General features: G+C 34.0%; 2 protein-coding genes across 3 annotated transcripts; both read right to left on the bottom strand.

Moving 5' to 3' along the window:
- Window positions 1-597: 597 nt before the first annotated feature.
- On the bottom strand, window positions 598-2,918 carry LOC114745699 (3-phosphoinositide-dependent protein kinase 1-like). Of its 2 annotated transcripts, none has more exons than XM_028933861.1 (3): window positions 2,366-2,917; window positions 856-1,036; window positions 598-674 (listed from the first exon to the last, which is right to left on the bottom strand). In XM_028933861.1, the coding sequence occupies exons 1-3, from the start codon at window positions 2,534-2,536 to the stop codon at window positions 613-615; spliced, it is 414 nt and encodes a 137-aa protein (XP_028789694.1). In that variant the 5' UTR covers window positions 2,537-2,917; the 3' UTR covers window positions 598-612. The 2 variants fall into 2 exon arrangements, with proteins under 2 accessions (XP_028789694.1, XP_028789695.1); XM_028933862.1 differs by having other exon boundaries at window positions 608-674; window positions 930-1,036; window positions 2,366-2,918.
- Window positions 2,919-5,126: 2,208 nt separating this feature from the next.
- LOC114745698 (uncharacterized protein HI_0077-like) lies at window positions 5,127-9,346 on the bottom strand. Its single transcript, XM_028933860.1, has 5 exons — window positions 9,139-9,346; window positions 8,933-9,052; window positions 7,301-7,531; window positions 5,849-6,240; window positions 5,127-5,138 (listed from the first exon to the last, which is right to left on the bottom strand). The coding sequence occupies exons 1-4, from the start codon at window positions 9,337-9,339 to the stop codon at window positions 5,869-5,871; spliced, it is 924 nt and encodes a 307-aa protein (XP_028789693.1). The 5' UTR covers window positions 9,340-9,346; the 3' UTR covers window positions 5,127-5,138; window positions 5,849-5,868.
- Between the last annotated feature and the right edge of the window lie 2,793 nt (window positions 9,347-12,139).

Raw genomic sequence — 12,139 nt, 5'->3', positions numbered from 1 at the left:
CCATGTCTACTCCCACGATCAAGTAGTTGATATTCTCACGAAAGCATTAAGACCCTAAATTTTCAACATTTGCAACAAAAATGGCACATATGGCCTGCATGATCCAACTAGCGGGGAGTCCTGATTGTAATTGTTTATGTTTGTAAATATGATTGCCTATTCGTAGGGAGATTAGGTTTACTTCATTTTATAATTAAGAGGAGTATTATTCTCTGATTATTTTATATTTCTGAGTCTTTATAGCATTGCTTATCCTATAAATAATAAGTTTAGTGTGAATCAGAACCGACTAACTATATTTTACACCCTCGTCATTACCACAGTTTAAATTATCCTCAAACTAACAAATCATATAAGAAATATTCTAAATTTTGAAAATGCCATCTTCAAGCAGTTTTTAGTTTCCTTTTGTATTAAAAGTTAATTTAAAAATAACAAAATCAATGCATGCATCATAGTTTTGATGTTTCCATAAAAAGATCTAGCTTAGACAGGACTAAAACTACATCTGGCCGACCAAAACACCTTCAGCACAGGCTTCAAAATAATTTCTCAAATGATTTACTCATAATTCATAACCCAACACATTGAGTGCATGCCTTGAGTCTTATGTTAGCTTACCCTGGTTATTTGATCAAAAAGTTCTCCGCCTTCACAGGATTCAAGTGCCATGTCTTCACCATTGAAAAAGTACACAAAAAAGGAAGAAAAAGATAACAACATCAAATAGGAGACCAAACTAAGCAACGAGAGGACAAAAATCAAAAAGAAAATTGAAAGAAAAAAGAGGACACAAGAAGAATCAGGTAGAAAAAGTGTACAGTATAAAGTGAAACTCCATAACAATATACGTACACAGAGAAAAAGTGTCTTGAAATGTGAAAAACAGCCGCACAATGCCAGGATGATCCAATTTATCAAGCACTAACCGTTCCAACTTCACATAAGCTGTTTTGTTCTCCTTGGTGATAAATTTTTTGTCCATGATCTTCAATGCATAAACAGATCCCGTGTCCTTCTTCTTTGCCCTCACAACCTTTGAACACAATGACAACGATATTTGGAGATAATTAGACAAGAAAAACTAAATAAACTAAAATTTCTGAAATAATCTAGAAAGTCAAATGGCAAAAATGGTAAGAGGATTTTGCTTCAAGCATATAGGTGTTGTTGACAAATGGGATAGGTGCCCAGCAAAGAAATTCAAACAAAATGGATAAAAGATAACTATCTGCCAGAGGAGATAAGTCAAGAGAGGCAGAGGCAGAGATTAAAAACACTAGAATTTTTTTAAGATGACGCAGACTCAAATTGGATAACAATTACATAGGTTCACATTAAACTGATTCACATTCAGCAAGAAATTCCAAGTGAGCTGGAAAAAAGAGCTTTTTCTGGCAAAAGAACTACCAACCTAGCCATAATTTCCAAGATAATGATTTATCAGATTAATAGACGTCTAGAGTTTACCAGGTACAGTCAAGCCAGGCATCTCATTTTCTACTTCCTATCATTCGCTTCTCTTTTAACCTAAACTGAAATGGCAATTGGTACACACACACACACACACACACACAGAGGAACTGATTTCTTTATTCAAGAGCTCAACAAATGGTACACGTGGGTTACTTATATCATTCCCACATCTAGTTAGAATCTAATGTACTCAGTTTGAGTCTAACTAACTATTCACTTAAGTCTGTTACACTAGTTACTCTTGTGCCACGTAACAGCAAGTCTCAAATGTTTAGCGATTCTTATGGGTAACACTATGTAACTTGCTATGAATTCACCAGGAGAAACCAAATAATGAAATTTTCTATTTACCACTTCAAAAGTTAAGTTGAGGCTCGATTTCTCTTCCGAAGTACAGAAAAAGGAAGGAAACCCCTACAACATATTATCAAGAAACCAATATTCTTCACAGAATTTTAAATTAAAAATGAATGGAGCACAACGTAGTTTTCCTTTTTTAGCTTAAAAAGTGGGAGTGCGAGCCATTTTACATTTTCAGCAACCACTGATTCGGGAGTGGCAGTTGATATACCTTATAAGTATATGCAATCCACTACAAGATATCAGACGATGTTTCACGCGTTATATAGCAACAAGGATGACACTGTTGCATAATGATCTCTACAGCATCATCCCCATTGATGATGGTAACCAAAAGAACGGAACAGATTAATCGACTCATTTTTTTTTACAAAAAAAAAAAAATAGAAAAGTCAAATATCAACCAGAGAATATATGCATGCATCAAGCATTACCCCCCCCTAAAAAAAAAAAAAAAAGGAAAAGACAAAAACAAAGCAACACCGAAACAACCAGGCAAAAAGAATGCATAAACTACAGCATATGGGACCTTAGAATAAGAACCAACGCCGTAGATCTTTCCCAATTCAAAATCCTGGATGGAGCAATTCTCCTGAGGAGCCCGGAAAGGAATGCTCTGAGATCTCTGGACACTCCCATCACCAGACGGACTACTCTGAATCTTCAACTTGGAATCAAAATCCTTCTCCATCGCCAACATCTCTCCCCGCAAAGCTCTTGCTACATCCAAACAATTCCTCCCCTTAGGATCGCGTTTTCACACTGGCCCAAGAGGAGGACAGAGCTCAGGAAAGTCCCAGAGACTGCTTGGAAGCAAGCAATCCCTCCTCTGTATTCTCAGATAAAAGGAAGAAGTGAAGTGAGTCTTGGTGATTGGATGTGCATAGGAATGTGTGTATAACCAGAAATGATCAGCTTTAACTTTATCCCTTATTCAAAACCCTAGAAAGTGGTCCTATGGATTCAGAGTGAAGGAAAGATCAGATATGTGGATTGAAGAGAAGCAGAATTATTGAGTTTTCTCATGCTTCGCCCGGTGCATGATGAGAGAAAGAGACCCGCAGTTTCAACTCCCAGCATTGCTTCGTAAGGAAAGCACTATAAATTGCTGACATCATGATCATATTATTATTTTCGGTAAAACAGAATTGGGAGAATGTCATTGAAAGATTTTTTTTTTTTTAAAGAATATAAATTAAAGTATCTTCAAATTATTTTAAATTTGAGATTAGTCCCTATCACATTAGAAACGTTAAAAGTTAAAACCTTTCAACAAATACGTTTATAAGGAACTTGTTTCAATTCAGTGTCAAAAAAATTTTGAAATTTCACTGTATCACTAAAAGATCAAAATTTAATTATGTTTTTTTATGATAAATTATCAAAATTCCTTCGTTCTTTTTTTTTTTAAATAGGAATATCTCTGCGTCCATTTTTTATAAGTATATATACACATTTCAGTAATTAATAATAACAAAAGATAAATGTATATGTAAAAATTTACAGCTCACAACTTACAGAATCAAGTTTTACTAAAATTTTAAAAGTGTGCAAAAGGAAGTTTACAATTCCCACTTCTCAGAATTTTACGTTTTGTTACAAAAAAAAAAACAAGGGTTGATAAACTAATATTATAAATATACACATGCATTTTAACAGCAAATAATAACAAAATTTAATGGAGGTCAAGCTCGAATGTAGCAATATCAAATACTTGATGGTAGAGCTTTGTCACTTTTATGATCTTACCTAACTTAATCCGGATTAGTCTGAATTCCTGATAAATCCTTCAAGTTAAAGTGAGGTACGTCTGGATATAAAGTGTTTCATGCGGGAAAAAAATTACAAGTGCCCAAATATAGAAATGGAATTTTGGTCATTTACCGTCAAAACAAAATTTCATTTAGTTCCTTAGTAGTGTAGTAAAATTTTAGAATTTTGGAGACTGATGAAATAAAATCACATTAGTAGTCCTTTAATAAAATTTTCCCTGTAAAATTGGGTAATAAAAAGGACAGAAGAACATTTTTTGTTCTAAATTTATAAGCTTTAATTTGGTCTTTTAATTTTATAAAATATCTTTTAATCTTCTCATCATAATACTATCAAATGATATCTATTTACAATAATTGTTATTTTGAAAATTAACTTTAATATCTTATCCTTTAAGAATAGCTTAAAATATTTAAAATTTCAATATTTTTATTTTTTTAACTAACTGCATTTGAAAAGACATTTTATAAAATGAAAAGACCAAAATAAAAAGCATCAAAATTTATATTGTTGCCACTGAATAAACATACCATTAATAACACAAGCTTCGCCGGTACAAAATGGTACAAATTTGTTATTTTATCTCAAATTTTTAGTTCAAATTTATTTTAAACCTTGGGAAAATTCTTTTAAAGGCAGCTGAATTATGATAATTATAATTCAGGCCTATAAATTTAACAAATTCCATATGAGGTTAAATGCACAAATTAGGGATTGCAAAACCAGAATGCCCCATTTTTAATAGGAAAAAAAAAGAGAGCAACAAGTCGGAGCCCATCTTCACTCTCTTGTCAGCTTGAGGTATGTCACAGTGCCCCAAGAGAAACCATGATTGTCAACAAAGTTGCCATGAGAAGATGCCATTGTTACTTACAAAACAAACTTCTTTTCTTGGAAGTAATAAGTTGATAAGCAATTATAACTGCTACTTCGGGTCCTTAATATAAGAGTTAAATAATTAGTTTTTAAATATTAAACAAATTAGTTAAGTTAATTATTAGTAATAAATATGTGTTGTCTTTTCTAAAATATTATTGTTAATCATATGTATTAACTAAAATTATCATTTGATAAAATATTTGACATGTATAATTATTATAAGGACTTTTTTAGGAAAAACGAATAAATATTAAAGACAAAATATATTGAAGTCCTATATTTAAGACCAAACTAAAAGACAAACCAGTTTCATATCTCTGACTGAAGGTAATAAGTTCTAAAGGATTAAACAACTCCAATATTACATATAATTAACTTGGACTCAGATTACTCAATTTTTTTGTTTGGCCAAAACTCAGGAAAACATGACTCGAATTAGCTACTCCAACTCTCTTATGGATTTTAGAATATAACTCCAATTACTTGGAAGTATAACAAATACATTAATGAAGGATACAATCCTCCAGATACCAACTGTAGCATAACACAATCATCTCACTTTTAGGAATTTCTTGCGTAACAATATAGCATTAAATTAAAAAAAAAAAAATCTTTCATTTTTACCTTTATTAAAGAGAGCATTAAAATTTCTATTCAATCCTTTGTTAGTGTCTACTTTTGTAAGTTATGAGTCAGGTAACATAAAAAGTACTCCCTACAGTCCTTATGAGCTTTAAATAACCAATTCACAAAGAACAATTACTTAAAATTAGTTAAAATAATAAACAGATTAGAAATATATTTTTGTCTCCAAATATATTCTTATAATAAATGAAAAAAAAAGAATGTGTGAAAAAAACACGATACGAGAAAAATAATTAAGGATAATGTTTAAAAAAATGCATTAAATGTTAAAATAAACCAAATTGAAGTTTATAAAATAAACCGTACTCTCTTTTTAACCTTTTAAAATTTAAAGACTCGAGGACAACCGACATAACAGCGTAAGAAAAGCATAGGTAGATGGATGCTATAATGGGGACAGCGATTGAGTATTTATCAACATAACCTCATAGGCAAATGAGCTCTTTTCATGTGTAAGTCGGAGTGAATGCAGGATAGAGACCAGACATTAACCTTCTCAGCTGCCCAAACAAATATTAATGAGAAAAGGATTGGCCCATCGATCCATCAGGTTAAACGAACCAGGCTTGAATTATTCACTGCTAAAGGATAATTTACAAATTTAACGCCATTTTGATATATTAAATATCTAAACAAATTAAGGTGATGCAGCTTTCCCATTAAGATCTTCCAACGAAGGAACTAACATTTCTTTTACAGCGATGACGTTTGTAACAAATAACAGAACTATCCTTATCATGAATTTATTTCTTTTGAAGCAAGAGGTTCATACCAATCTGGACCAAATCCAGCAGCTTTTCTTGCCTCCTCATTGAAAGGTGGTTTTAAAGGTCCTCTGAAATACTTTCTCACTGTGTCATGAAACTCTTGAATCACTTGCCTCTCATCTGCTGTGGTATCACTTTCTTCTGCATCGATTATTTCTCGACCTTCTTCAGTGGCCGGATTCCTATATCTGCGGCAGAGATACTTGAACCATTTCACTCCAGCAGCGCAATGGTTAATCTCTTCTGGGTAAATCACAGTTTCCAGTAAATCGGCTGTAATGTCATCACCACCATTGCGGAATCGCAAGATCGTTGTAGGCAGTACATCAAGTCCTCTAGCCTGCGTCAATAATATAAGTCAGATTATAGCTACAGCAGTGGCACCAAGCTTCTATTTTCCTTCAATCCTGAGGAACTAAAAACACAATCTGAGAACATTCACTCCTGAGGAACTAAAAAAGCTGTAATTTCTGTACCAAAACAAGGAGGGGGGGGGGGGGGGAGCTGTAATTCCAATGCCCCTGTAGCCGAAAACCTTCTACAACCAAACATCATTTAAGGATGCAAACACGGAAAGTTTGACATTCACGTCAAGTTCATCAACTTTAACATGTTTATTACATTCAGTTCATCACAAATGCCTTATGAGATATTAAAATCTTCCCCCCCCCCCCCCCCACCACTCACATACTCAAAACGAGCAGAACTATATGTGTGGCAGGAATAACTGTGATTGGAGAATATGCTCTATGTACAAGCCTAATAGGTCTTTTAGAGAGGTCTTAAATTAATGGCAGACAGGACCAAGGTTGTCAAGGGCGAAAGGGGCACTCACGGCACAAGAACTCAAACATGCCCAAAGGCGCAGAAAAGGTACTCGCCCAAATGAAGCTAGGCACAACAATTAAAAAATATTATTTATAGAGCATAGACAATAAAAAATAGATAAATATAAATTGAGAAACCTTTATACATAAAAAGTCAATCATAAGCTATCGATAAATGATAAAATGCATAACTCAAGTTTAAAAAATTATCTGAAGACACATAGAAGAACAATCTAAAAGCCTGTCAATATTAAGTTAGTTATCTGAATCAAAACTATTAGGTTCAGATTGATTTATTTCATCACTTCCTTCTCCTATTTTTGCTAGATTTATATCCTCCAATATCTTCACTATCCCGTTGGACTCAGTCTCAACTTTCTCAATGTGGGCAACTGATGTTAAACTCAAACTTTTTACTCTCTCTCTTCCTTTTGACTTAAATGTTCTAACTCCTCTAATTTAACTTCTAGTTTGTTTGCTAGCTTCTCCAGCAGACCCTAGTTACAACCCCTAAGTTAATCCGCCACCATTGCACCTCTCACCTCACACACTTTGGAGGTCCTGCAGACATACCTCATGAACACAATGTTCAACAGCTAAGCGTGCCAATAAATGCTTGGAAGTTGCCATGGCTGAGTCCCAAAGGCCATCATGGGCCGGTAATGATCCATAATAAGAACCTAGCTCCTCAAGACGAGCAGCAAGAAGAGTGAAGTGTCGCCCTTCATCTTGTGCCACCTTCACAAAATCTGTAAAGAAGTCTTTAGGCATTGCCTCTTGCTTACCAAATCGAGCAATAATATCCTACATAAATGTATTATATAATTAAAATTAAACGCTTGTAGCACAATATGAACTCTAAAGTAAAGTCATCCTAACAACAGCCAAGATAATTTAAAAAAAAAAAAAATTCAAAACAAGGCTGGACAAGTAAATATATTTCACTAATCTCATAGTGCTTAGCTTCACCATAAACACAAGATCTCAATGCGGCTAACAAAAATTCTTGAGATGACTATGTTCAACTGCAATTGCAAACTCGATTTAGACTTGCACATTAGTAGCCAAAAAGCCTTATCAATATACATAATACAAGATTGCACATATCAATATAGTTATCCATGAACTTGATCCTAGCCTTATTTGACTTTCTAAAGCAATGTTCTCCTCCAACATTTTTAAAACTATCTCCTCCTATACAAGACAATTACCCTGTTTCTAAACATAATTAATATATAAAAGGAAATGCAGCACCCTATTAGAATTGACACTGAGAGGACTAGATTAATATCAAAGGGATGAATGTTCCTGATTCATACACTAAATTTCCACAAACTTGTTCTTTTGTTTTATTTGCCTGATCCTGTATCTCGAAATTGCATACACTATAAAAATGCTTTCAAGGAACCGCTTTAAAGGAGTAAAACTAAAGCACAACGAATTCTTACCAGCAGAAAAAATTATCAATTTTTAGGTATACAGGGTAAATGGAAAACTCTAGTTTTTATCATCATATTTGGAAACATAATTACACTGGTATAAAATAAAAAGTAATTAACTGAACATTACAATGCTTTAGTTTAATTTGCTTAGAAACCTGCCAAAATTTTGGAATTCAGAAAGAGATGGGACCCACTTTGCCCTTGTAGGTCTAAAGTAAGTATCTCATTTGTGAGAATCAATTATTCATATCTAGCACATCCTCTCTAAAACAACCAAATATTATTTTTATTATCCATAGTCTCCAACTCCTGACAAAGATTTCTATAGAAATGTGAAGTCTGGGTTTCGCAATGCCAAAAATGACTGCTCCATCCAGTATATCTTACTCTTTAAAAGAGATTCTATTCGCCTCCACTGTGCAAAAGCAACATAGCCCAATACAGAGAAAAACGATGATAAACTTAATGTTAAAGCAACATATTCACCAAAGTCCATACCTAAGGCAAGTTGAAGGACATATATAGATTGTTTAATAACTTAAGACAATAGTACAATAGTTTCTTCTTTCTATATCTCTTTCTCTTTGACTTATATTATTGAAGAACGTGATGATTTCTTAATTACATTAACCCAAGAAAACACACACACAAACACACTTCTTCCCACCGAAGCATGTGCAAAGGGGCCAGTATTATATTACAAATGATTCCGTATTCTATTTAATTAATTAAAATTCTTGGAGGAGCTAGCTAAAAGACATACCCAAGATAAATCGATGGCCCAGCTTTCAGTGTGAGCAAGGCTATGCACAATGGCTAGCCTACTCTGCAAGCTGCCCGCTTTACCCAGCTTCGGCATGTGACCTGGTGCCACCAACTTGACCTGCAAATGATTACCGTCGTCATCGTCGTCAAAGAAACATTTCAAAAATACAATTTTTGTTTGAAAATAGGTTTTGGCAAACAAACGTTAGAGAGCCTGGCGGGGCGGTCAGGAACGGCGAAGTGCACCGAAGGATCATAGGGGTGAACGATGGCGGCGGAGCCTTGGAGCCACTGAGAAGCAAAGAGGTCACCGAGACGAGCCTTCTCGAATGGGTCGGCGGTGTTCAGCACACGAAGCGCCGCCTCCACCAATGTTCGGGTTTCACCTTCACGTTTGTCAGACATCACGGCCTTGGTAATTGGCATGCTATGCATCACCCTCGTGACATTACATCCATTACCAATTTAAGTTCTGGAATTTATTTGACGACCGAACAGAGATAAGAAGTTTCTAGGGAAAATGACACTAAAATACCACTTGAATTCTAAAAAGATAAATAAGGGACCTGAATAAGCAAAATGACAAAGAAGGCATCAGGTACTAATCTGGAATTTTAATTTTTGGTCTAAAGACTGAATTGCCCTTATTGTGTTCGCCTCCTCCCAGCGAAAGCAATTCCCCCCACTCGGCAAAAGAGAAACTGCTTCCACTTGGCGAAACCAATCCATCTACTCGGTGAAACTAATCCCTCCCCTCAATGAAACCGAATCCCTCTACTCGATGAAACCAATCCCTCCACTCCATGAAACCGAACCCCTTCCAGTTGACAAAACTAAATCCTTCGCATCACCATTCTGTAGAGATTATTGATTTGGTGGGTTTTGGTTGTGGGAAAGAGGATTTGTAGTGAGAGAGGGAGTGAACCTGTGGGAAAGACGAAGCGGAAATCAGAAAACAATGGCAAGCAATTACGTAACGTAACTGCTGTCATATGCCTGCTGGTTTTTGGTAAATCCCATTACGTGAATAGTAAATTTCACTATACATGTAGTTATTTATGAATTTTACAAAATACATATTGTGATTTACAACTTTTGTAGTGAAAGTGACTACTTTGTTAATGGGTTTTGCAACCTATTTTCAGGAGATAAACAACTTGTTTGTAAAACCAATAAAATTTCACGCTAAATTTGACAAAACGTATAGTGGGATTTACAACTTCCGTAGTAAAAATGACCACTTATTCAATGGGTTTTGTAACTTGTTTTCAGGAGATGGGTAGCTTGTTTCTAAAAACTAATAAAATTTCCTACTAAATTTGACAAAACACATAGTGAGATTTACAACTTTCGTAGTGAAAATTACCACTTCTTAAATGAGTTTTGCAACCTCTTTTTAAGGAATTGGCAACTTGTTTCTAAAAACCAATAAAATTCCATGCTGAATTTTACAAAACACAGAGTGATATTTACAACTTTTTAGTGAAAATTACCACTTCTTAAATGAGTTTTGCAACCTCTTTTCAGGGGATGAGCAACTTGTTTCTAAAAATCAATAAAATTTGACGCTGAATTTTACAAAACACACAGTGATATTTACAACTTTTGTAGTGAAAGTGACCACTTCTTAAATGGCTTTTGCAACCAGTTAATTCAACTAGGGGTGAGCATTCGGTTTTTCGGTTCGGTTATCGGTGATAACCGAATTAACCGAATAACCGAATAGAGTAAATTTTAAACACCGAACCGAAACCGAATAACCAAACTAACCGAAACCGAATAACCGAAACCGAATAACCGAAAATTTCGGTTCGGTTAACCGAATAACCGAAATATATAAATATGAAAAATAATTTTAAATTAAAAATAATAATAAAACACAATTATAACCGTTAATTAATAAATATTTCATCATTCAATGTGATTTATTATAATAATATTTATTATAATTATATTTGTTGAATATAAATATATTTAAAAAGTTCACATATACCCACATATATATTTATTATAATAATATTTATTAAATATAAATATATAATATATTTATTTCAGTTATTCGGTTATAACCGAATTTTTTTTCTACTAACCGAACCGAACACCGAAACCGAATTGTTTAAAAAATAAAAACCGAATATATAACCGAAAACCGAAATAATCGAACTGAAAAACCGAAATTAAATTCGGTTCGGTTCGGTTTTCAGTTACGGTTCGGTTTTGCTCACCCCTAAATTCAACGTGACTACAAAAGTTGTCACTTTTATTAGTTTTTACAAATAAGTTGTTTATCTCCTGAAAACAGGTTGCAAAACCCATTAACAAAGTAGTCACTTTCACTACAAAAGTTGTAAATCACAATGTGTATTTTGTAAAATTCATAAATAACTACATGTATAGTGAAATTTACCATTCATGTAATGGGATTTACCAAAAACCAGCAGGCATATGACAGCAGTTACGTTACGTAATTGCTTGCCAGTTTTATGATTTCTGCTTCATCTTTCTGCTTCGGTTCACTCCCTCTCTAACTACAAATCCTCTTTCCCACAACCAAAACCCACCAAATCAACAATCTCTACAGAATGGTGATGCGAAGGAGTAAGATAATAGCATTTCCAACATTCTTTTTTCTTCTTCCCGCATTTCATCAACGTCGGTCTTCCTCTCTCCTTTCTCTCACTGCGTCGGTCTTCTTCTCTCCTTTCTCTCACTTTCAGCTTTCGGTCTTCCCCAATTTCATCAGGGCATTTTGGTCTTTTGGCCGAAAATATGAATTCCAGATTGGTACCCAGTGCCCTATTTGTCATTTTGCTTATTCAGGTCCCTTATCTGTATTTTTGGAATTCAAGTGGTATTTTATTATCATATTCCCAAATTTCTATTTTAGAATTTTAAAATTATAAATTGAAACTTTGTTTTGTTTTGTTTTTTTTTGGAAAAGTAATGGCAGGACATTTGGATTTTGGAGCACATCTCATGCTCATTTTGAGGCTTTGCCTGCGCATAATCATTTTGGATAGAATCCCATTAGGGAGAGTAATTCACTGATTAGATCTTTACATTGCTAAATCTATTTTAAAATTTCATTATTCTATTAAAGCGGTTTAAGGCAACTTTATTCACGCAACAAAGATATTTTTGAACTCAATACTGTGAGAATTCTAATGTCTTTGGTAGCAAATTTAGAATCGCCAATCTACTAACT

This window comes from Neltuma alba, unplaced genomic scaffold (genome assembly GCF_004799145.2).
Source record: "Neltuma alba isolate B1F8T4 unplaced genomic scaffold, ASM479914v2 tig00004756_pilon, whole genome shotgun sequence".
In the NCBI taxonomy this organism is placed as follows: domain Eukaryota; kingdom Viridiplantae; phylum Streptophyta; class Magnoliopsida; order Fabales; family Fabaceae; genus Neltuma; species Neltuma alba.
This window is presented reverse-complemented; position numbering and strand designations above follow the sequence as displayed.

What these genes read in the sequence shown, in the direction of transcription:
- LOC114745698 (XM_028933860.1), bottom strand. Translation starts at nt 9,339, where the DNA reads ATGTCTGACAAACGTGAAGGTGAAACCCGAACATTGGTGGAGGCGGCG. An exon ending in GCCCCGCCAGGCTCTCTAAC is followed by an intron (nt 9,053 to 9,138) that starts GTTTGTTTGCCA and finishes AATCATTTGCAG; the next exon opens with GTCAAGTTGGTGGCACCAGG. An exon ending in TTGAACATTGTGTTCATGAG is followed by an intron (nt 6,241 to 7,300) that starts GTATGTCTGCAG and finishes TTATTGACGCAG; the next exon opens with GCTAGAGGACTTGATGTACT.
- LOC114745699 (XM_028933861.1), bottom strand. Translation starts at nt 2,536, where the DNA reads ATGTTGGCGATGGAGAAGGATTTTGATTCCAAGTTGAAGATTCAGAGT. An exon ending in GCGTTGGTTCTTATTCTAAG is followed by an intron (nt 1,037 to 2,365) that starts GTCCCATATGCT and finishes TTGTGTTCAAAG; the next exon opens with GTTGTGAGGGCAAAGAAGAA. An exon ending in TCAAGACACTTTTTCTCTGT is followed by an intron (nt 675 to 855) that starts GTACGTATATTG and finishes TCAATGGTGAAG; the next exon opens with ACATGGCACTTGAATCCTGT.